Source organism: Myotis nattereri, assembly GCF_964212035.1.
Source record: "Myotis nattereri genome assembly, chromosome: 11".
Classification (NCBI taxonomy): Eukaryota; Metazoa; Chordata; class Mammalia; order Chiroptera; family Vespertilionidae; genus Myotis; species Myotis nattereri.
Window position 1 is genome coordinate 55,066,108 of NC_138086.1, and position 25,552 is coordinate 55,091,659.

At 42.2% G+C, this 25,552-nt stretch overlaps 2 protein-coding genes across 15 annotated transcripts in view; one reads left to right on the top strand and one right to left on the bottom strand.

Moving 5' to 3' along the window:
* ANKMY2 (ankyrin repeat and MYND domain containing 2) overlaps positions 1-12,442 on the bottom strand; it is a 33,749-nt gene extending 21,307 nt beyond the window's left edge. For 4 of the 12 annotated variants that reach the window (XM_081101928.1, XM_081101927.1, XM_081101926.1 and 1 more), the window contains exons 1-3: positions 12,236-12,440; positions 5,204-5,268; positions 1,675-1,813 (exon numbers count right to left, since the gene is read on the bottom strand). In XM_081101928.1, coding sequence (XP_080958054.1) covers positions 1,675-1,813; positions 5,204-5,268; positions 12,236-12,302 — 271 coding nt within the window. In that variant the 5' untranslated portion in view covers positions 12,303-12,440. Of the gene's footprint in view, positions 1-1,674; positions 1,814-5,203; positions 5,269-5,757; positions 5,920-6,528; positions 6,618-10,827; positions 10,892-12,235 lie in introns of all 12 variants that reach the window. The other 8 variants (XM_081101924.1, XM_081101932.1, XM_081101931.1 and 5 more) reach the window with 8 other exon arrangements.
* BZW2 (basic leucine zipper and W2 domains 2) overlaps positions 11,377-25,552 on the top strand; it is a gene marked incomplete at its 3' end in the record, with an annotated part of 55,271 nt that continues 41,095 nt past the window's right edge. For 2 of the 3 annotated variants that reach the window (XM_081101938.1, XM_081101936.1), the window contains exon 1: positions 12,869-13,005. Coding sequence is in view for 1 of the 3 variants with exons in the window: in XM_081101935.1 (XP_080958061.1) it covers positions 11,413-11,426 (14 nt within the window). Of the gene's footprint in view, positions 11,427-12,868; positions 13,006-25,552 lie in introns of those variants that run through there. The other variant, XM_081101935.1, reaches the window with a different exon arrangement.

Sequence of the window (25,552 nt, forward strand, 5' to 3'; positions counted from 1 at the left end):
CTGCTGGTTTAGGCCTGCTCCCGGGTGGCAGAGGGCAGGCCCAATCCCTAGGTGCAGCCCCTGGTCGGGCTCAGAGCAGGGCCGATTGGGGAGTTGGGGTGCCGCCCCCTGTCATGCACAGAGCAGGGCGGATTGGGAGGTTGCGATGCCACCCTCAGTTATGCTCAGGGTAGGGCCGATTGGGGGGTTGGGGCACCGCCCCGTCACACTCAAGGCAGGGTCGATGGGGAGGTTGCGGCGCCACCCCGTCACGCACAGAGCAGGGCCCATTGGGGGTTGGGGAGCTCCCCCCTGTCACTCACAGAGTAGGGCCGATAGGGGAGTTGGGGCACCGCCCTCTGTCACACACAGAGCAGGGCAGATCAGGGGGTTGGGGCGCCGCACCCTGTCACACTCAGGGCAGGGCTGATGGGGAGGTTATGGCTCTACCCCGTCACACACAGAGCAGGGCCCATCGTGGTGGTGGTGGGGGGGGGGGGGGTTGGGGCGCCGCACCCTGTCACACACAGAGCCACAGGGCGATCAGTGGGTTGGGGAGCTCCCCCCTATCAGGCACAGAGCAGGGCCGATCAGGGGGTTGGGGCACCTTCCCCTGTCACGAACAGCGCAGGGCCGATAGGGAGGTTGTGGCCCCACCCCCTGTCACACACAGAGCCACAGGGCGATCAGGGGGTTTGGGCGCTGCCCCCTGTCACGTTGATCCCGGTGCCAGGAGGCCTCGCGGCTCTGCTATCCCGGTGCTGGGAGGCATATTACCCTTTTATTATATAGGATAGAGGCCTGGTGCACGTGTGGGGGCCGGCTGGTTTGCCCTGAAGGGTGTCCTGGATCAGGGTGGGGGTCCCCACTGGGGTGCCTGGCCAGTCTGGGTGAGGGGCTGAGGGCTGTTTTCAGGCTGGCGGGTGACGGAAGCTCCCAACCGCTCCTTTTTTTCTTTCTTTTTTTTTTATTCTGGGCCAGCTTTAGCTCTAAGGCTCCAGCTCTTAGGCCTCCGCTGCTGAAAACAGGTATCTGGTCTGTTTCGGTTCTATAATCAAAACAATGTATAACTCCAGCTCTGAGATCCCGGCTTGCTGAAAGCAGGTTTCTGGGGTTTTGTTTAGCTTCTAAATTTGTTACAGTGTTTCAAACTGCAGGCTCAGAGGCCGGCAAGGCAGTCGGGGAACGTTGGTTTCCTCTGTCACTGAAGCCAGCAAGCCTCATGTTAGTTTCAAGCTGCCTGGATGCCGGCCATCATCTTGGCTGGCAGTTAATTTGCATATCGCCCTGATTAGCCAATGGGAAGGGTAGCGGTCTTACGCTAATTATCATGTTTCTCTTTTATTAGATAGGATATGTACTTACAATAAATTTGTGTAGGTAACTAACAATACTAATATTCTTATATAATAAAAGGGTAATATGCAAATTGACCCTAATAGCAGAACGATCAGAACGACTGCTTGACCAGTCACTATGAGGAGCACTGACCACCTCTCGGTCACTTTCCCAGGCTGGCAGGTTCCCATCGCCCGTTGACGAACAGGGAACTGGGGTGGGTGGCAGCAGGGATCAGGACCAACAGTCAGCAGCTCGGGAAGATGGCCCTGATCACAGGCCAGCCCTAGGGACCATACCCGTGCACGAATTTTGTGCTCCGGGCCTCTAGTATTAGAATAAATACTAAAACTTCACCAGAAAGTGCTGCAAACATGAGGGCTGTGTATCCATGTTCATGTTGATGACAATTTACGTCAGCTCCATGTCGCAAAAGTAATTTGCACATATCAAGTTTTCCTTTATATGCAGCATGCATTAAAGGAGTCATTCCATTCTGTAATAGAAAGAAAAAAATGTATTAATTTTACTTATTTGTCTTAAGTTACCTATGAGCAATTCCTGCAATTATATTAAAAACAAACATGTATTAATAAATTTATCTTTACAATCTATAAAGTATTTTTATATTTACTTTCACACTTGGATCTTCCACAAACTGCTGAGGAAAAAAGATGGTTTTATTACTTTATTATTTTATTTTTTTACAGATTAGCAAATAGACTCAGAGAAGATTTGCTCATCCTCACATAACTACTCAAATGGCCAGGGCAGGGACCAGAACCCAGGGCTCTCATCTCTACCACACATTCTTAGTTACTGGGGAAACAAATGAACAAGCAGATACAAATGCACTAAAAATAATAATAATGAGGAAAAAAACCTCAAAACAAATAGAATGCCTACCAAAGGAAAAATTGAATAAAGTATGAGAAAAACAAGATGCAGGAATGTACTTTATAGTGGTATCATTTTTAAAACAATGCTCTCTTAAACTACATTTATATTTTGATCATATACATGATTTGTTCATATATATATTGTATGAATACAGAGAAATGGTTGGTAGTATTTACACTAGACTACCCTATTAGTCTCTGCATGTTTTTGCATATCCAATAAAACAACCAACCTCACATATACTGGGTTCTGGGTACCTAATACTATTTGGTAGATAAATGAGCAAGCTGTTTCCTGTAAGTTAATTTTCTCAGTAACCAAGAATACTCTGTAAATTCTACAAGTGCTGGAATTTCTAAGTTGTTTAGGATGGAAACCTCTCTAAAACACAAAATCTCTTACCTTTGTAAATTTTAGCACACTAACATAATTTGAATTGTTCCTGATGAATGCAGATTATTATTTTGAACACAGCCATCAATATTTTCAGAGGGCTGTTGATGTGAGAATTATAGGGAAGGTAGGACCTTTCAGGTGGCTGTACAAGAGGCAACTGAATGGGAGTAGTCAAAGTTTCTTGAGAGTAGTAATGGAAAAATGTTAAGATTCCAACTTTAAGAGTCCCCTAGTTGGGTGTGTCTATAAGGATGTGGTATTTAAATGTTGGGAGTGGTTTGGGTGGGTGTGGGTAATCAGAATCTCAATGTACAGAGGCACCTTTAAGAGAGTGGGAATGGACTATATGCTCATTACCTTTTGAAGGAGATCATTAGGGTGGTAACCCCTAAAGGATGATATAACCTGTACATCAGAAGCTGGTGTGTAGCCTGGTGGGGAAGAAAGGACACAGTACAGATGGGCACTCAGTCACCCAGCAATCCAACCTACAGTGACAGGTTCTCAGGCTGAGGGAATGACTCCAAGACTACAGAACTGCCCTATAATCTAAAAAAAAGTAATAATTTTTTTTTCAAATTTAGCTTTCAACACAATGTGATAATGTGCTTATGAGCAAAGGAGATGTGCAAAGCTTTTGGATCTTATATTACAAACTGACCTCATTTTTTATGTATGCTTGTGTTTTAAACTGTCATCTCTGTTAATCACATTAGACAATTCATCTATTTGTTCCCTGCTTCCAGATATTCCCTTTCTTCTCATTAAAAAAACAAAAATGTTTTATTTCTTTCATTTTGTTTTTCTCTTTGGTGTTTCTTGTTTACCAGCTGTCTTCTTAGCAATGACTGGTTTTCAGAGTCAACCAATGAGAGAACATCTTTCCAAAGAGGCAGTGAGCTATTCCAATCATGCCATTTGCTATGCAATCTCTGAACCCGTTTGTGTCATAACACAATGTATTTTTTCCCATATCAAATTTTTTGATAGATGTAGTGTTTTCAGTTCTAAATAGTAGGAAATCTTTACTTCTATTTCTTCTTCTACCCAAGAATTAGATTTTTTTTTTTAAATTTCAGGTTATATGTTTTATTATCTGATCATATTTTTGTTCATTTTCAATGTATTCTATTGCATTTGGTGAATTTGTCTGAAATTAGCTAAAATTTCCTTTAAAAATAGTATAATACATAGACTAATTAGTAATGTTCCATGTAAAAAGAAAATGTTCTATTTTTTCTGTCTTATACATAGGACACAGACTGATAATTAGGTTATTCACATTTTCTGTTTCTGTCTCTGAATTACTTTTTTCCTACTTCATCTGTTGGTTTCTGAAAGGTGCTATTGTGGTCTTACAAATTTCTCCTTTCAATTTTCTTTTTTTATGAACATTAAAGCTTTAAAGTTCGTAAGTGAAGGCTTAAGACTGGTATGTTCTTGGTGGATTATTAATGTAATATATAAGAAAGACTTTTGACCTATTAAATATTTGTTTGCTTTAAACTTTATTTTGTGATATTAAGTTTGCTAGACATGTGCAGGTCAAGGGTTAACAAAACCCCTTCCCTTCTGCATGAGAAACCACTGAGTTAACTTTCTCGCACTAGAACTGTGCTGTATAACAGAATAACCACACACAGATATTGGCAGAGATTGGACAGCTCAGAATAGACCTTACCATCATCTCAGAGTTATTTTGGACAGCAAGTGTTCTAGAAAGCTCAGTGTAGGTTTAGTTACCTTTCCCTAGAAGTAGAGTTGCTGAATCAAAGGTACACACATTTAAAAATCACACAAATTCTAAAATTTTCTCCAGAATGTGATGCCAATTTATATCTAACTAGAGGCCCGGTGTATGAAAATTCATGTACTCAGGGCGGTCCCTCAGCCTGGCCTGCACCCTTTTGCAGACCAGGAGCCTTTGGGGAATGTCTGCCTGACAGCTTAGGTCTGCTCCCCTCGGACCTAAGCTGAAGTCTGGCATCCCTCTAAGGGAGGCGACCCATGGGCAATTGGGGCCGGCGCCAGCGGGTGGGCGAGCGGCCGGGCCCGCCCCCCATCTCCCTGCCGCCACCGCCACCACCGCTGGTGGCCTCCCTTTGCAGGAGGTGACCGGCAGGGCAATGGGGAGACAGCACCAGCCAGTGAGCAGCCAGCCCCACCCCTCCCTGATTGCCCCTCCACCACCGCCCCCCAGTCACTGTCCCCTCCCTCTGCCCACTGGCACCCGCCTTGGCTGGCCTGGTGTCGCCTACTCGCCAGCTCTGCCCCCTGACAACCAGTAATTCTGCCATTCAGTCAATTTGCATATTAGGCTTGTATTATATAGGATTCATTAGCATATAAAAGTCCACTGTTTCCCACATTTCACAAGAAATGATATAATTTTGGTTTAATTTGCAATTATTTGATTACTAATACAATTAAACATGTTTTTACATGCTTATTTGTTTTCTGTGGCCTGTGTGCTTACATTTGGTTTAGGTATAAGCATAACTTGAGAACAAATTCTAGAAAAACAATTCTTATTAGATTTTATATATTGTCCATTCTCACAGGTAGTAAGACACTTCATTAAAAATTTTACCTCATCCAAACAGTTGACACGAACATTCTTGTTGGCTAATAATGTTCCAGCTTCTTGGACAGTACCTATTAAATAAATAAGTAAATAAATAAATAAGTAAATAAATAAATAAAAGGTTACTTATCACTAGAATAGAAAAAAATCTAACATTGAAGAAATAAATTAAAGGCTTATCTGTAAAATTAAGATTAGTCAGGTTAGGTTGTTAAGGAGTATCACTCACACACTATTTATTCCACAAAGTAATTATCCAGAATAAAAAATTTATAGAAACTAAAATAGCCCCATCTTATTTTTATTCCCACTGATCTTAAAGTACATTAAATCAGCCACATTTTCCTTTTGGCAGTAATACAATAACCACAAAGCATAAGATTCTTAATACTGAAACAAATCTTAAAGTGCATCTAGTCCAACCCATCATTTAAATACCAGTCAATGTAATAATTGGAGTTAAACATATAATCACTATTTATGTACTTGGTCACCATAGGCCCTGCGAACTGATGGCATGCTTATAATAGAACTCTTGGTTTGGAAAGGCTTAGGTAAACATATCTTTAAAGGCTGGTACTACATAAAAGTGCCCTCATACTGAAAGTCCTCTGATGTAATCCTGAAGGTCAGTCCTCTGTACATTTGAAAACCAGGTGTAATTAGGCCACAACTGTCAGGTTTTTCCAGTCTTCTGTGAGGCATATGATAGAAGCACGTAGCTGCAGGAGAGAATGTTGCTATTATCATCATCATAAATGAGAGTCAGCCACATATTCTGCCAAAACAATTCTGGTTTGACTGGGAAGAGAACAATGAAACTGAATGTTCTCAGGGAGAAAGGATGAGATAAGCCTCTCTTCCAAAAGGACATAAAATAGGAACAGCACCCACTAAGAGTTATTTTTTCTCTTTAACTTTGGAATTACAGTTCAAGAATGTGCTAAATTCTGCTAGTCTTCCAGTGAAAGATGGACTACAGAATAAAGATAAGCATGCTTCTCTCTCCCTGGCCTGTTTCTACGGCAAGTCATACGGTTGCTGTTCACCAACATGGAATAGATGGAGAAATGTCTCCTTGACTGAGAAGAGAAATAGATCTGCTGGCGAAATGTCAAGTGAATCATCTCCAAGTCCCTGGATTGTGACAGCAGCTATTTTGTCAATAGTGCATTGTCTGACCCCATACCCCATCTGCAGGGTCACAAAATGAGAGGGGAAAACCTCCCAGCATGTAAGCACATGGAACCTATCCATCCATGTGACTTCCTATCAGAGCCTTTTTCACAAATATTTGTAGAGTGGAATTAAAATAATAAAAACTCCCACACCCCAGTGTTACTTGAGGAAGATGCTCCAGCTGAATCCCACTGGCCTCCAAGGAATAACAGGTTATTTTCCATCTGATCAGGAGATGATTCTGCAGTAAAGGAAGAATACTATAGGGATTGTGAGCATGTCAAGGCCTGCCAGGTATTAGGGGAGGATACAGATTACAGTTGTAAACATTTGGCTCACATTAGAGAACAGACCAATGATTTTATAAACTGTTTAGCTCAACGGCCAACAATCTAAGTTAAATCTGTCCTGTTAGGGAGTGATTAAAAATAACCAATAAAATGTGAGGCACGCACACACACCACTGCATACCAGTGAGCCTTCTGAAATGCAGGGACCAGGATGAGAATTTTTTTTCTGAAATGGTTTTGGCTTCTATAATAATAAAGGCATAATATGCTAATTAGACCAGACATCCTTCCAGGCGACCATCTGGATGAAGCCGTGGCAGCGAGGGCCTGAGCCCCTTGCACGAATTTCGTGCATCGGGCCTCTAGTATAGAGAATAAAAACATATCATGGAAAATAGATGTGCAAAATATTCAAAGAGGAAAAACTTGATGATTTCTAATTTGGTGTTCCTAATTTAATGGCATTAGTAGGAAACTAGTGATAGTCTAGAATAGCACAGAAATGTGAAACCCAGGGCTCAGGCAGAATGATTTTTACTTTTTTCATTCCTTACTGTCCACAGTAGATCCTCAAACAGTATTTTGCAATTAAGTTTAAAAGATGAATTGCTTTACTCTGGGAAAGAAATATATTAAATCTGATTTAACAAACTCTTAAGATGGGGAGGTACATCACTATAAGGGAGATATGAAATGAGCCAACAATTATCTTCGATGGAGACAAAAATTAACAGACTTATAATTGATGAAAGTAATATTTAATGATTTGTTTTCCTTTTGAGAAATTTTTCAAGTTGCTCAACCAAAGAAGAAAACACAAGCCAACCGGCCTCATTAGGGCATGATGATCAACTTATCTGACAGACCAGCATTTTAGCGAGAAGAGATGGAGCTAATAAAGATGTTTTCGCTGTTACTGCCCTCTTTTCTACCATACCACAGGACTACTGTGAAATTGAACAAGTCCGTGAAGCCCTCAATTTCCTCATCTGTGAAGTAGATAGTAGCCATCCCGTAGGGTTCAGACCGTAGGGTTCAGAGGAGGATTAAAGTCTTGTCCTCATGCCTGGCCCAGATACATCCTCAGTGCCTATCATCTAGATCAGGCATGTCAGACTCGCGGCCCACGGGTTGCATGCCTCGTTCATCTGGACCGTGTTAGCCTTTGAGTTTGACATGCTTGATCTAGATGCTCTTGTTATCTTATATGCAGAGCAGCACAATATAATTCACTGTGACATTTCTAATATCTAGATTGGAACCATTAATCTCTTAATGAAGATAAGCATATGTAGTAAAAAAAAAAAAAAAAAAAAGGAGAAACAAAAAAAATTTTTGAACATTTCTGTTTCTAGTAATCTATCAGATGACCATGAGATTTGGGTATGCATGGTATTCAGTCATTTAGTGGAATCCCCAAAAGAGATGTTTTAAGGAATCTACGATTCAAGTTAGGTAGTTGAAATACTATTTGTCTTATTAGTTGCTATCGTGTGTTTATGTAAGTAAAATCATGTTTAAAATATTTAAAGTGTCTAAATTTTAAAAATAATACATGCATTTAGATTTAATTATAGATATATAGCTATAAATGTATTTTAAAAGTAAAGACTTCTAATTATAACATATATTTTTGAAACAGTAAATTTACTGAAGTGTGCCTTTTCTAAAAGTTCTCATACTAGTATCTATTTTTAGGCTTTGTAACTAAATGGCCTTTAATTGGGATTATGAATCACTGCCTAAAAATCAAAATATCTAAAGAGCTATTTTTTTAATAAATGAAGACAATAAAACCCACAGAGGTTTCATAACCTGTTCAGTCATTGAGTTAATGGTAACTATATATTTGTTAATGTTTTCTTTGGACTCTAAACTATGATTATTAGAAGACCTGAATCTTTCTAAGCCATAAAGATACTAGAAATAATATTATTCACTGCACAGGAACTTAGTGCAGGATCTTCCTTTAACAGTCCAAAACCGGGAACTGAAATGTACACCAAAGTGAACAGATAAGCAAACAGCAGTATATCCAAACAATGAAATAAAAGAAGAAAGTGAGGAACAGACTATTGGTACAGCATAGATGAACTTCAAAATCATGTTAAGTGAAAGAAGTCATAAAAAAAGGGGATAATTTACTGTATGGTTCCACTTATATATAAAATTCTAGAATAGAAAAATTTAATCAGTAGAGACATAAACCTATCAGAGGTTGCCTGGAGACAGTGGCAGAGGAAGCGAGATTATAAAAAGGCTTGAAGAACCTAGTGGGGTGATGGAACTGTTCATTATCTGGACTGTAATGATGGGTTCATGGATGTGTACTTAAGTCAAAAACTGATTTTAAAATGTGTACACTTTAAATGTGCAGCATTTATCATACCTCAATAAAACTGATAGAATAAACCTTATTATCCAGCTTGTTTCATAGCTACTTTTACACAAGTCATGAAAAAATAGTGCTTCCTCAGTGCTTAAGGAAAAGAATATCAGAAGTTAGAAGAATGGGTCAATCTACAAGTTATAAGCAGTTCAGTGCTCTTCAGTGATTTTAATTTTCTCTTCTTAAATGTCGCAAAATGGATGCTGTCACTAACTATGATTTAAATGGGTATGTAGGAAACAGCTTCTCATCTCATCTGGAACTTCCAGGCATTTTAACAGTCTGCGAACACCTAGCATGTGAATTCACTCAGAAGAAGTTGTTCTAAAAGTGTCCAGAGGCACTGCAGGGTATTTGACTCTAAGTCCCACTTACAGTCTGCTTAACTTCTAGAGGCAGTGACTGACAGAAGGAAGACACTCAAAACTATGCGGAGTTTATTTCACAATGACCAAGATGACAGGTCACACTTGGATAAAAATGTACTGTGAGTTCCAAGTGCTAGTACTGACTAATCTAGTGCTTCTCAAAGTTGAGAAATGTAGTGAAGGGGGAAAAATTAAAAACACCTATCTCCTTTAAAAATGCTTTTAATGAGTACAAATAAAAATTTTACTTATGATCTTTATTCAACTGTGAACCAAAAAATTATTTTGTAAATTAAATGCATTTAAAACTATAAAATCAGTAACATTTAAAATTAACTTGACAGATTATAGTATTTTGCTTAAATTAAATTGTCTCTCAAAGTGAATGTGGTATGGTCTGTTATGGTGCTGGTTTCATTTTCTATTTAGTTTGTTTTCAAGTCCAACATATTTCTAGGACTACGGGCCATATGATATTTCCGTTTGGGTACTTATTACCTATGTGACATGGGGCAAGTTATCTAAATTTCTCAGTTCCTGGTTTTCTTGTCTAGAAAGTGCAGATTACCATATTACCATAATAACTCCCAATACAAATAGTATTTTAAATCCTTTACGCATACTAACTCATTTCATCCTCACAATAATGTTGTGCGGTGAGTATCATTTTTCACAGGTTGGAGAACCTGAAGCTCAAAATCAGTACCTTGCCCGAGGCCACATGACCAGCCAATGACTGAGATAAGATTCATAGTTAACCTCCTTCCCATGCTGCCTCTTACAATTTTGTAGTTTTGAAATAATTCCTAGCTCATGATGATTACATGTATTAATACATGTAAAGTGTTAATAATTATGCCTGACTCATGTTAACATTCAATCGTTGTTATTCCATCTCCGTTCTTTTCTCAGCCGCTTGGGCCAACAGAATCAGGGAAACGGCGTCTGCGCACTGGAGGTGCAACTGGAGGCACAGGCGCCAATAGCACAGTACTCGCCCCATCACAGTCACATTTATTCTCTTGTATTTAATCTTTAAAATAAAAACTGGTGGACGCCTAAGAAGATATCCAAGGATCCCCACCACCACCACCTGCCCCTTTCGGAGACCCACTTTATAAAACTGCTCAGTTGATTAGACTTCTAAAAGAAGTGATCGCTCTGGGTCGCTTAAAAACAAAATTTCCATCCCTGGTGGATCGTGAGTTGCTCCTTTATCTCCGTCATGCCCAGCACTGTACCTGGCACGTAGCTGGAACTCACATGTTTGCTGAACTGAGTCCCGCGGGGAGAAAGCACCCAGAGACAGGCGAACAGAAAGGCTGCAGTGCCAAATAGGTCAGTGAGAGCCAAAACCAAAAACACCAACTCCATGTCCCACAATCCCAGGCAAAGAACACTTACTATCAACATAGCTGTGGCTGGCTTAACATTGAGATGGAATGGGGTGGGCTCATCTCATCAGCACCTGTTAAGATCAAATCCCATTTATTTTTTCCTCTCTCTCTTTTACGTTCAGACTGTCCTTGTCAGTAGGAAGAATAATTTGCCATACTCTCTGGGGAACCAGATTTGGACCTGGCAATTAGAAAGACAGAAGGATCGAAACTGGGAAGCTCCAATGATCGGTCGCTGCAGGGGACAGGCTTGCTCATTCTTTTTTTTTTTTTTTTTAAATATATTTTATTGATTTTGTACAGAGAGGAAGGGAGAGGGATAGAGAGTTAGAAACACCGATGAGAGAGAAACATCGATCAGCCGCCTCCTACACACTCCCCACTAGGGATGTGTTCGCAACCACGGTCCATGCCCTTGACTGGGATCGAACCCGGGACCCTTGGGTCCACAGGCCGGTGCTCTATCCACTGAGCCAAACCGGTCAGGGCTGGCTTGCTCCTTCTTGAGCAGAAAACCCCACAAACCAAGCCCGCGGCCTCCCGCACCCCCATCCCTGCGCCGTGAGCGTGCAGGAGCCACACAGTCACGCTGATGTCACCTGCCAGGTAATGGGACTCGGCAGGGAACTCCTCTGGGACATCCACTTGGGAAGGAGGGGGAAACATGGCTTCTAGCTGTTCCGGGGCCTGCGCCTCCCTCCCCAGGACACCGGGCGGCGGAAGCGGGACACAGGTCGCGGGAGGGGAAGGGAAAGCGCGGAAGCGCGCCTGGAAGGCCGCGGCCGCGCAGAGGGCGCTCAGAGGCGGGGGCGCCCGGCCCCTCCCCTCCCCGCCCGCTCAGGGCTCCGGCGGCGGCGGGGGCTCCCAGAAGGAAGCCAGGGCGGCCCTGCGCGCAGCCGACTCCGAGGGGCAACTTGCAAAACTAGTTTAGCGCCCGGAGAAAGAGCCCTTCCCCTTAGGAGCGCCCTGCACCCCCGGCGGGGCGGGCACGGCCCAGGAATCCAGACCTTTCGGCCTCCGGAAGTCGAAACGGCCCTTTGGGCTCCAGCCCGAGAACCTGCGACCTCCGGGCCACGGTCGCCCGGAAGGACGGCGGTCCCAGCCCCGTTAGGAGAGCGGGAGGATGAACGCTCTGGAACCCACGCCCCGGGGCGGCTCGCTGTAACGGAGCTGGGGCCTGGGCGTGTGTGCCTTTCCCAAAGCAGATGCCGGGTTCGGACCTCGGCAACCTCCACTACGGTCCCAGCCGTGCGGGTCCCGCCCCAGCTCTCCGCTCCCACAACCCGCCAACATCAAAGGGAGAGACGCTGATTCCCGGTCCTCGCAGCCCCGCAGCCCGGGGTCCGCTGGGCCCGCGCTCCGCCACGCCTGCGGGCCGGGCGGGCAGCGCTTCCGTCGCAGCCCAGCGCCCGTACCTTTTCCGATGACTTCCAGCAGCGCCTTTTCCTCCGGGGCCAGCTCGCCTTTCTTGATGTGAACCATGGCTCCCGCCAGCTTGGAGGCTGTTGTTTCTCGGCGAGTGTGGAGAGGAAACGCGGTGTCTGTGTGAGGGACGCTAGCCGCCGAGGGGCAGCGCGAGACCAGGACGCCGGGAAGCGTTCGAATTCTCTCTCCTCTCCCGCGGGCAGGCGAGCAGCCCGCGAGCTCGGGCGAGCCGGGGGGTGGGGGGGTTGGGGGGGGGACGGCTCCGCAGGCCCCGCCTTCTCGCGCGCGTTATTGGCCCAGCCAGTGGGAGGAGCTTCCGGAGGCGGCAGCCAAAGACTCCCATTGGAGGAACCAGGGAAGACAAAACCAAGTGGCAAAAACCAGAGGGGGGAGTTGAATTCTCACACGTTTTCCACCCTCCAACCTGTCTGCCTCCTATCTTTAGGATCCCGCAATATTTAAATTATCCAGCTCTCAGTTCTGTGTTCGGCAGTGGCTGCATGGGGCGTTTAGAGGTGTCCGGCTCTCGCCACCCCCCCTCCATTACCTAAGAAGTGGTGCGGCCCCAGCCAGGGGCGGGCTGGGAGGCGGGACGGGGCGGGCCGGGAGGCGGGGCTGCGCCGGGCTCTGTGTGTCGATGTCAATGTGTCCGTCCTTCACTCCTCCATTGTCTGCCGCCGCCAGTGCTGCTGCCGCCCCTGCCGCTGCCGGAATCGCCGCAGCTCCCAGCCTCGCGCGTCGCCGCTACCTTCTTGGACAGGTGAGGAGCAACCCCGGGGGGGCCGGGGGAGCAGGAGAGGCTGCGGGAAGCGCGGTCGTCGCCCCCGGGGGCTTCCCCTCGGGCCGGGAGGAAGCATGTGCCTGCTGGGGCGGCTTCCTGCTGCTCGGTGGGGAAGCAGCCCCTCCACCCCGTGGACCTCGCTTCCCGTGTATCCGTGCCGCGGAGTAAAGACCCGCCGCTCGGGGAGACCCGGGGACCGCGAATGGGTGGGGGCCCGCCACGCGGTGGAAGTGGCGGGTGCGCATCGTCTCGTGCGTGGCGCCGCCAGATGCGGATTCCGGAGGCCGGGGCTGAGGCTGGGAGCGAGGGGTGGGCTGGGCAGGGAGAAGGTGGCTATCTTTGGGCAAGCCTCCCCCTCGCCACCACCACACACGCACGCACGCCACTTGTCATCTCCTCTGGCCTCCGCGGAAGCTGCCAAAGAAAACCGGGTCTGGTTCGCCCTGCGGTGCCTGCGAAGGATGTTTGGAAGCAATTTGCACGGCACTAATGCTCCTTGGAGGAGGGAGGGCCTGGCGGGAGGGGAGGGAGGGCCTCGGCGCTCTGCTGGAGTTCCCAGTCTCTTTGTAACTCGGATCTTGAGATTTATGGAATTAGGGAGGGGAAAGGAAGAGGACGGATATTAAACTGGTGCTGCTGCCTGTGCATAGCTGTGGATGAGCGTCTTGATCCCGTCCTCCACTGTAATATGTACCCTGGGGCTTCGAGCACAGGGTAGCTAGGGGCGTAGATACAAGTGTGGACCTTCTGGTGGCTCAGGAGATAGACCTGCTGGCTAGTATGAAGCCGCTCATCCCTCCAAGGCGCACATCCATAGCATTTACAGCATCAGTACGAGCTTTAGAAATTAGTGGGTATGTTATGTCGTTGTTTCTCTACAGCCTGGTATTGGTGTTTCTCTCAAGACCCATCTGCTGCAAAGAGAAATATTTGAATAATGATCTGAATGGCTTTTGTTATCCATCCCACCATTCTTTCTCCCCACAGTGCTGTGTATGAAGTGAAATGCATTTTCCCCAGGCCTTACGCCTTTTTTTCTTTTCTTTTCTTTTTTTTTTTTTTTGAAGCATTCACCAACACTTCCGAAATTCTGGAAGATGTTTATCATTATTTCCTGCCTTTCACAAAAATATTTCTTAAACCCCAGCTATTTTCTTTGCAAAGGCTTCTTCATTTTACAGGCTGGGGCAAATCTGAGCCAGAACATCTCACATGAAAATGGTTTGCAATTATTCATCTCAACCTATAACAAAGAAACTTTTGTTTGATGATGCTTTAATAATGATGTGACTGTTCAGACAATGTGTAGTAAGACTTTTGAGAGTGACCACTATTTTGTAACACTTAGGATGCTGTTGCTGCCACAGTCTCAATTGATTTTAACCATAGTATTATACAGAGGAAACCCACCTGAAAAAAATGTTTGCAGAGTGAACTTCTCCTAACATGTGACTTGACATCTTACAGCAAATGCATGGCCAGAATTGGGTGCTTCATTGCCAGTATTTCCATCTCTTCTGCCAGATCTGGGACATGGTTACTTGAAGGTCACACCTGTTTGTCTCACTGAGGTTTGTCAGTTCTTAGAGGGTAGCGACTTATTATTCTTTCTTGGTGCCCTGTGGCATCTAGTTTGTATTTAGTAGTCCTCTGTGCATACACGACTTCAGTAAATATAGTGTCAGTAGCATTTAAAGACAAAAACTAACCTCTACGTAGAAAGGCAGGTAAATAATGTTAAGTTTAAATTTCTAGAAACAGGTATGTAATGGATAGTGCTCATCTGATGGATTACATTAGTCGTTTTGTACAATGTAAATTTTTAATGTAGGAATAAGATTAGCTAATGAGCACACCTGAAACTAGATCGAGGAACTTTTATTATTCTAAGACTATACTCATATCAAGGAAATTTTGTTGATAATAAAATAGCTGCTACTTATTGAGTATTTAGTCTATGCTAGTTATTGTACCAGATGCTTTGTGTAGGATTCTTTTAAATATTGTTACAGTGACCCAGGAATTAGCCAGTATTATCTCTATTTCTGCAAATAAGAGGACAGAAAATAAAAGAACTTAGTTTGTCCATGCCCCACAGTTAGGAAGAGTCAGAGCTAGAATGGAACCTCTCTCTTGTCTCTAAAACCTGTTCTCTTTTTCCAATTTTCTGCCTATGTGGTTGACAGTAAGGAAGAAATTATATATTCTTTTAACTGGCCAATAGGTAATCATGTGGTTCAGCCTACCAGAGAGACAATCTCTCTCCTACCTCTGCCAATCCTTTTTCCATGCCCTACAACCAGTGGTATCTATTTCTTCCATATCTTTCCTATGGTATTTTGCATTTTATAGCTTTTTTTTTTTCTTTCCAGAAATGGGACCATACTAACACTGTTCTGCACTATGTAATAGAATTTTTATGATGCTTTGGTCTTGCTTATGTTTCTTTTTTCACTTTTTAAAAAATAATGATTTCTAAAATGTCTGAAATGTCCCCTCATCTCTTTTCTACAACTGTCACTCTGGACCTCTCCTGGCTTTATTGCAATTGATTCCTGAATAGCCTGCTTCTCTCTCACCTCACCCCATCCAGCTAATTCAAGGCACCACCAGTTCAATAAACTTTGGGCACCCATCCGCCTAAGGGTGAGACATACTCTGTAAAGATAGAACCAGTTCAGTGAAAATGTGTTGATGGCTTTTCTCTGGGCACAGAATATAGGCTCAGTTCTGGCCTGGGAGGCTCCAGCTTCTGGTCCCAGCAGGCATTTCCAGTCAGCCAGCCCCACCCACACGCTGCTGGAAGGCCACCACGCTGCTGGTTCCCTACCATGCCAGTAATTTCCACTCATTCGCTCCTGCTCTTTCTCCTCCTGGAATGCTTCCCTTCTCTCTTCATGGAGTCTCTCCTCTCCAGATCTAAAGAATTGTTCAGTTTCTAAATACTAGTTACATTAACCTCTTCTCGCCAGTTTCATAAGCACCTCTCCCACCCTACCCAGTGAGTGGGGTACAGAACACATTTATTCATGCTAGGGGTGTAAGGAAGATCTTCAGACAGGAGTTGATGGTACAGTTCTTGACATCTTCTACAACTCTCTTCTATCTTATGACCCCTGGTTGTCGTCCTCCCCCCCCCCCCCCCCCCCAAGTAACATCATTGCTTTTTCATTTGGATCCCCATGAGTATACCTACAGCAGGCATCTTTTTCATGACATTCTATTATAGCTATATTAATCTGTTGAATCCCCTCTCCTTCTAAACTATAAATTCACTAGAACTAATTTACTTTTGTTTATCAAGAATGTAACCCATTGTCTTGCATCTACTGTATGCTCAGTGAATGCTGAGTTGAATTCAGTTTGATCGCGGTTATTTTAGATGGATTTGTTTCCCTATTTGACTAATTCTTACAGACACAGTGAAGTGATTGGCACAATCACGCAATCATAACCAAGGGCAGAAGTTCTTTAAATGTTTTCAGTCTCAAGCTGTTTGACATTCTGATGATGACATTCTGATGAATGCTATCAACCAAGAAAAAAAAATTTTCATATGCATATGTTACAAATTGTACATACCATTCCTGGATTCCCCCCTATAGCCCCTGACCTTCAGCTCTCTGCTATAAGAGAATGCTGTTCCCTTTTTCTTGAAGGGGAGTAGCTTGCTCATTTTTGAGTATTACATCTTTTGAAGTAATGTTTTTCTTTGACATTTGACTTTCTTAGATTTGGGTATATTTCTTGAGTGATTGGATATTTGATGATATTAAAGAATTTTACTTTCTTTTAGGTGTGAAAATAATATGGCTATATTTTTAAAAGATTCCCTATCTCTTAAAATATGTACTGAATTATTTAAGGAGGGAATGATATGACATCTGAGATTTGCTTCAGTATAATTCTGTGACAGTGGGGGACAGGGACTGAGTAAGGGTATACTAGCAGATGAGACACCATTGACTGTGATGGAAGCTGGGCAATGAATTCATTGGCTTCATTCTATTGCTCTCTCTACTTTTGGATATGGCTGACATTTTCCATAATGAAGTTTTTAAAGTAAAATTTGGAAGTATTACAGCCTCTGAAAAATTGTTGTAGTTTTTTAACAAAGCATAAGAAAGTAATTTGAATGCAAATGCTCTTTATACTTGGAGTTTAGCTTATGCAATTATTCATTTAAATCTGAAAACAGTTACACCTAAATCTACCAGAGACTTATCTTGTGAACAATGCATTTCTATAAACTGTTCACATTACATTTTAACTTCTCCACAAAACAAAAGTAGGTGGCATTTCTCAGTGCTTGGTCACAGGCAGATAAATATCTTACTGGCAGCTAATCTTTTTTGGAAACTGACAAAGTATTCAGACAAGTCTGAACAAGGGTTGTAACTATATTTCGTTTAACTGAGAAAAATCAAGATGTGAATGAAGTGGAGATACTGATTTTCTTCTGTGTCTCATAAACCAAGTCAGAAGGCATTTCCAAAAACAAAGGGTGCACCACCATGGTTGTGAGCAATATCAGCATTGTTAGAATAAGTATATTAATATAGGAAAACCAGGGCCAGATTCACAGCAGAGTGTGCCCGCCAGATTCTGACTCAGGGCTTGCTTGACTCAATGCTTACTTTGTCACCCACTTTCTGGATTTTTACAGCTTCATAGCATACACTTCTTGATATTTAAGTTTCTTTTATTAGGTCTCAAACTTATTGAATGTCAATGTTTCCAAACCCAACATGTAAAATTTGTGTATCATTTATAACATGCCTTCCTAGGCTTTGTTTCAAGGGTTTTTAAAGACTATTTAATTCAGCTTCAAAGTCAAGTCTTCATGGTGTCTAAAGGCAGTGTAGCGAACCCAGCATCACTGCCAGGTGAGGTTGAAGCGCACATTAGTATGAATCCAGTTTAGACTCATGTTTATATTAGACTAGAGGCCCGATGCACGAAATTCGTGCAAGGGGCCCGGCCCTCGCAGCCCCAGCTGCCTCGGCTGGCCCTCGCAGCCCCGGGTTTGTCCGGAAGGTCGTCTGGCTGTTTGGTCTAATTAGCATATTAGCTCTTTATTATATAGGATATGTCACTGTGGAATTTAAAACCCTAAGCAGATGCCCCTTGTCTCAGTATAATAAAACTGTTCCAGTAATTAAAAATAGGAAGCTATGTCTGCAATAGGAAGGAAAAGGTAGCATTCACCTTCCCAATGAATACATTTACCCTAGAAAATGGGAGCTTATAGCTCTTGTCAAGTGGTGATCTATGGTGGGATTATGTTAGAGTCCGCAGACAAAGCAGCCCTGAAACCTACATTCATCCACTTCTGAGTAAAGTCTCTCCCTGGTGTGTGGATTGGTAGAGTAAAGCAGTCCCATTAAGTAGCCTCTTCTGACCAAGTGGGAAATAGTTATGGATGGTCCCTGGGAGACAGTCAAGCACCCCAGGGAACTGGGAAAATCAAGGCTCCAACCTCCAGGGTGAGGTTTATTTTCCAAGGCAATCTCTCTTGCTTTCAGTTTCCTCATCTATAAAACAGGGCGTTAACCCAATTTATAGGGTGACTTTGAGAATCCTTGAGGATGCCCTGTGGACTGTAAATGTTATACAAAAAGGAATTGTTATTTTTAGGACCAATCCTATTTTTGCAGTTGGAAAATATATGAATAACATAATTATGGGCCTAGCTGATAAATCAATTCAGAGTAAAATTGAATAGATATTAGTATTTGCCATGAGATTGACTATCTTGCTACATTTTGGAAGATAAAATTTATCTTTAAAAGTAAAGAAAGACTGTCATGAACACATAATTCTAGTAATTATATCTCAGGATTGACATTATTTTTTACATGAATAAGAAACTTATTCCTCTGTTATATTCAGTGAGTCACAAAGGATTTCACTGGTCTTTGTCCTCGAAGCTTAGACTATCCTCCGGGAGACAGGCCAGCCCTGAAACCATAGGGACTAAAGGAATCATCCTACAGCTCTGCCTGGTTAGGTCAGCCCAGAGCGTAGGCACCTTTAAGGACTTCCCTTGGCATGTTTAAGTGGCTGTCTGGCTCCTGCCAATCTTTCAGCTCTAATTTCAACAATGTTGCTACTCTTCTACCCACCCACCCTGCTTCTTGCTCCTGGAATGCCCTCCTCCACCCATTTCTGCATATTAAATTTTACTCAAATCCTTCTCCGCTCCAATGGCCCCTCCTCCACAGAGCCTTCTCCAGTCCCCAACCAAAGCACTGCAGACACAAGGGTGGAGAGCTCAGTGAAGGGCTGATTCCTGGAGAAAGTGAAATTTTGAAGGGAATCTTAGAAGGATTGGTGAATTAGGACAGGCAAGCCAGAAAATGGAGAGCCTTAAAGGGAGAACAGTAATACTTTAAACAATAAAGAATTTTTTTTAATTATACTAATAATAAAATAAAGGGAGAATGCCCCCCCCCCCAAGAAAACTATAAAATAAATATTTTAAAAGTAAATATTGGTGGTAATTTTATGGCCAACCATACTGGATCTAGAAATGATTTTATTCAAAGGTATGCTTTCCTCAGTATGTCAACTTTAAAAATCATAAATGTGATAGAGTATATTTTAAAGAACACTGTGATGGTATGTTCTTGTTCTCAAGTAATGTATAAAATGTGACATTACAAGGCTAAATTGGAGATTACAAACCAGTATCTTCAGAATTGGTGGAAGTAGGAAAGTTGGTAATGGACATAAAAAGAAACAATGGAAGAGAAAAACATAAACTTACTAGAATATTTTGTACAAAATGATTTGAAATTATCCAAAAATAGCTGATATATAAATAGCCAAAACAGCTAGAAAAGAAAATGGGGAGGAAATTCTTTGTGATGTTTATTTTGCAAGTGAAATGTCTGGGTAAATATTCAGACGTGGAACCTGATCTCCTACATCTTAAAGGAATTTCTGGGACTCATTATTCTCTTAATTTGACTTTTATCCAATTGGACTTCCTTTTTTTTTTTTTTTCCTTTTACTTTTGTGGTAAGTGTAATAAAGACATTGCTGAAGCAGTTAAACCTGAGAGATACAACTCAGGGATTTAATAATCGGATGAACACGAATCATTTTAACACAGGATTGTGGTTGTCATTAAGAGTTTCCACAGCATTTTTTCTTTGTACCTTTTAGGGGGGAAACACATGATTTCGAAGAATTCCTAGCTTTTTAAAATATAAAATCTACCAAGATTAGCAGAGTCTGCACAACAATACTTTTCATTGTTAGCTCACTCCAATGTCTATATTGAGGCCAAGGGTCTCTTTAACAAGTATCTTTTGGCCAGTGAAATGCCAACCGGGATGATTTTGCCTGTTCTAAGTTTGGCATGTGTTAAGTGAAGAACGCCAAGAAATGTTCTGATAGTCATATTTGTTAACTACCTAACTTTGAAAATAAAGGTTTAGGTAACTCACTGAATGAACCATTCTTTTGGCAAATGCCAAGGAGACAGTGCTCCCATTATTTCTTGATTTTTAATATCAGGTGTATCTTTTTTTTAGTTTGTGTCAAAAAAGAAAGGAAACATGTAATGGTTCCATATAAGGAAGAATAATACACGCATACTAATATTAGTGACTAATCCTTTGGCTCTCTTTAATTCTCTTATGGAAATAATTTCAGTAGGAAAACAATAATTACTTAGGTCTGTGAAAGATGTAAAATGATGTCTTTTCTTGTGTCAACTTATTTTTAGGTTGGATGAAGACTTAAACAACAATTGTTAGGTGTACTGTTATTTTGGAGGACTTCTAACTAAATCTCAAGAAAACCACTGGCAGAGGTGGTAACAATAAGGAATACTAACTCTGCACTAGGGAGACTGTATCATGAGCCACTATGGGCTCTGCAGTTTTATGATATTCTCTCGCCCTCTTCTTTTTGTGTATTCACACAAAGGACTCTAATACTTTCCAAACTAACCTCGATGGCTTCCTGGATTTGTGATTATTTCTAAGGGGGGGAAAGAAACCTGACATGTGTTTTTCTCAGTATGCATGGTAATAGAATGAGGTTATTATAAACAGGAAAGAGAACCCCAAGGTGGTGGTGCAGAGGAAGCTGCTGGCTAAAGGAAAGGGATGCAGCATTGGTGCTCAGGAGTGTGAAGATGGTGTTTTTGTTCAAGCTGGGCTGCCGGAGGAAGCAGTGTGATAACTGGCTCCTGTAGTACTAGAAACCGTGGTGCCACAAATTTCCTACTATTTACGTGTCCCTAAGGGGCAGGACTTTTGTTCTGTACTCTCATTAAAGACTTCTTTTTTCTTAACAGTCATGTAGAAAAAATACGCTGACCCAGTTTATCCAGGTGCTGGATAGACTTTAAAATTAATATTTGTGCTTTACTCTAACTCTAAAACCATAAACTCTAGGGGCTAATGAAAAAGCTGCCTTGGAGAATCATCTAAACAATTACCCAAGACACTGCAGCAACATCGGGTGGCTTTGGGGGAAGTGCTCTGAGTGGAGGCTGGGCTGATCAGAATCCGGCCCTGACTCGCCCAGGCACCCGAGCCCCTGAGGGGGAGGGGGGCTTTCTTGGCTTTGATCTCTGCTGTGTCACCCATGCTGGAATGCAATGCCTGGCCTCAAGCTAGTGGCTGCCTGGCCTCAAGCTAGTGGCGTGACCTTTCAGAGCCTGATTGGAGTGTGGGATGAGGGTCAGGGTTTAGGTTCATGGTTTCCAGTCATGGAAAACATAAACAACTGCCCCTCAAGACATCATGTGATGTACTTTAACATGCTGGAGATTACTGATGCTTGTTAACTCGCTGCCAGATTTTGTGTGCAGTCCTTGGATCAAACCTCTACCTGCTAGAAAGTGAGCACCATGCACCTTGTCTGATTGGTCCCTGCTGCATCCCTGTTGGCTAGTATCAGATGTAGGCTTGGTAAATGAATACAAATGACAAATTCTCTATATGTTTGAATTTATTTCCAAAAGTATACATGAGAGAGTTGGTAGTGCTTTGCTGTTTGGGTTTTTTTGTTTGTTTGTTTTGTGTTTTTTTCTCTTTTAATGTAAGTTTGTGCTGTCCACTCCTATAAAATTGTGTCAGGGAGTACAGCCCCCTACTAGCAGTGTGCTGGGTGCCATTGAGTCCTAGGCTGGGGTGTCGTATTTCTATCAAATTCACGTTCTCCTCCTTGTGAGAGAGGCTTGTGTAAGTAACTTTTTGGTGTGTACAACCCTTCAAATAAAACTTAGACAGGCTTCAGCAGGTCCCCTCCTGGGAAGATGGGAATAGAGGCTTGGTTCAGAGGACTGGTAAGTGAGGAGATGTTTGGACGCCTGCCTACCACCACCTTTGAGCATCCGGAAGGCCCATTGCCATGTTTTATAGTTGCTCCAAAGCAAATCATCTCACCAGCTACAGACTAGGGTCTTATATCCCCCCCCCCCCCCCCCGAATGTTCTGTTTTCCTCTCCTGCTTGACTAAAATGCTAAGAAGAGAGGGACACACTTCCATCATCCTTAACTTAATAATTTATCTCCTAATTTCCTATTTGAACGAGTAGTCATGGACACCCCCATCAGTTTTGTGTCTGACACAAAATTAGCCTTAATAAACTGACTTTCGTAAAGATTATGTTTTAGTACTGTTTTAGGTTCACAGCAAAATTAAGAGGAAGATACAGAGATTTCCCATATATCCTCTGGCCCCATGTAAATATAACTTTCCCCATTATCAACATCCCCTACTAGAGTATTTATAGTAGAGTGTCTATTGATGAATTTATGGACTGCTTGATAGCACGTGGTTAGTACATAGTGGGTGGCTGATATGAGTATTCAGCTCATTTTCTGTACATATACTCGCGTACCTGTTGTCATTTATGCAAAAACCATGTTCTTAAAGGAAACGTAAGACAGTGTTAAAGTGTTAAACATATTATTACTTCCATGGAGTAGGACTCACTCCATGAACATGAGATTAGGAGTGAAAGGTTGGGAGGTGGACTTTATTTTTTACTTCATATTCTTTCGTACTGTGTTAGTTTTTTTGTTTGTGTTGTTCGTTTTTTTTGCAAACAGTACTTATAGTTTAAATGAGCCAATTAAAATAAAATAATATAGAGAGACTATCTTGTTTTTTATAAGCTTAAGACTATAATATGATTAATAAATTTCAAGGACATTTCCCTCTTCAAAAAAGGTTTCTTGTTTTCCTAAAGTGATGCATTGGAACATATGACTTTTAAAATAAACAGGCTGGTGTTCAGTTTCCTCTTTTTCTACCCCCCTCTTTAAATCCCAGATTGTTGCCTCTTCCACGCTCCACCTAAATACCAGAGTCTCTAAAATCACATGGAAGTACGTAAATCAGTATCGAAGACTGTGGGAAGTACTTTTTTGTATTCTAAATATACTTTTGATTTTAGCTGTGACAAGCTCCTCAGTGATAAATTTGTGTTCTTTAACATTGACGTCAGTGTTTGGCAAACAGAAACAAGTCATTCAAGGAAATATCTGCCTGCTTACTACTCTGGTATGTTCAGAGCAGTGCATGCAGTTTTTAACTCTTGAGAGCAAGCACCATCTTTGGTTTTGCTCAACATTGTTTCCTCTTTAGTGCAGGGTTTTCAATAGTTTTGGAACTGTTGAAATTTTGGAATAGATAACCCTTCATTGTTGGGGGCTGTCTGCACATTGTGTCCAGCAATACTGACTCCACACCGAGTTTCACTTTGAAGTTTGGTCCTTCTTTTCTTTTGCTGCTATAGCCATGTGGTTTTGAAATTGGGGCAAAATGCTCCTCAGGGCTACTTTATTTGAAAAATATTAATTAAAAATTCCTACTTTTGGATATATTTTTATCTTTTTTTTTAAATCAAATTTATGAGTTTTGGGCAATAAGGAATATTTCAGAACTGGGTTGCCTAACATGATAGCCACTAGCCACATAGGCAATTTCCATTTTAATTTTACCGAACAAAAATGAAGTAAAATGAGACATTCAGTTTTTCAGTCACCCCAAGTCACATTTCAAGAGCTCCATAGCCACATGTCTAGTAGCTACAAGGAGACTGCATCAGAACATTTCCACCATCTCAGACAGTTCTGCTAGTTACAGTGGCTCTAGAATGGGGTTGGCAAACCATGACCTAGGACTCACTCTAACCCCCCCCCCCACACACACACACACACACATACACACACACTTGCTTTGTAAATAAAATTTTCTTGAAATACAGCCAAATGTCTCCATGTTGTCTATGGTTGTTTTTAGTCTGTAACAACAGAATTGAGTAGTTGGAATAGAGACCATATGACTCACAGAGCCTGAAATATTTTCTTTCTAGCCCTTTGTAGAAGAAGATTGTGACCCCCCCTGTAGAGTATACCTGTTCATAAGGTTGAGGTTGTTTGTGTAACGTAGTTGTTATGTATGAGCATATGTTAGTAGTGTAACAGGTTATCTGAGCCAGGTTATCAAAATTCAAAGATGAGCGGGGTCAGAAGAACATTGAGAATAGAGTTATCAGGCCAAACCTCTGAATTACTAGCTAAGAACAGTTGTACCTTTGTAGGGGCAACTAGAATGCATGTCCCTCTGGGAGATCAGATTCTTTCCAAAAATGAGAGAATTAAAGACTATCAGGCAAGACAACATGCAAACAGGCAATCTTCTCAGGGTGGGCTGCACATTGGGCAGAATTAGTCCACAGTTGCCATGAGGCCCGTCTGTGCTGCTGGCCCACTGTCACTCCTGGGCCACAGCCTGGCTGGGAGTATGTGATGGAGTCTACAAAGGAATGAAGACAGTTAGAAAATTCAGAGTGAAATAGGGGGACGTTTATCTGTTAGACCTAAACACCTTTCAATTAAGTCTTTCAATTTGGACTTAAATAGGAATTTATTCAAAAATGTTTATTTCATTAATAAAGTAACTACTTTCCAATTTTTGATTGATTGGCTCATTTAGTATTTGTATGGTCTTTTATCTTGTGGAATAGCTAAGGAATTTAGTCTGTTAGATAACAAGTAAAATACTTAAATTTGGTTTTAGCATTTTACATATAATTTTTTTAAATAATGTTTTATACCATGGAGTTTTTCCATTTTGATGGGACATGAGCTTACTTTGTCTGTGTGTCTTCGGCTGATGGTTTTTTTAATGGAGGCCAAATCATGATGTATAAGTTATACCCCAGACAAATTTATTTTTGAAGATTCTGTTAAATGCTGGTTTTTTAAAATGTATTTTTAGTTAGTTGATTTTAAGTTGTAAATTATAATGCAATCTAATGGAAGTAAGTTTTTGACATTGGCCTGATAGAACTGGCTTTGCGGCTCTCTCTTTGTTACTTTCCCAGGTTAAAGCTAGCAGTTTCTTAGTCAAGTGCCCTTGCTTCTGTGGCCAGGGCTTCGGTGAGTGCCTTATAAAGGCTGACCTTCACTAGAGCAGATTATAATGTGGCAGAGAGAGCTAAATTTAGAGGGAAAGCAAGCCTCTGCTCCAAATAGTAACAGCTAAACGATAG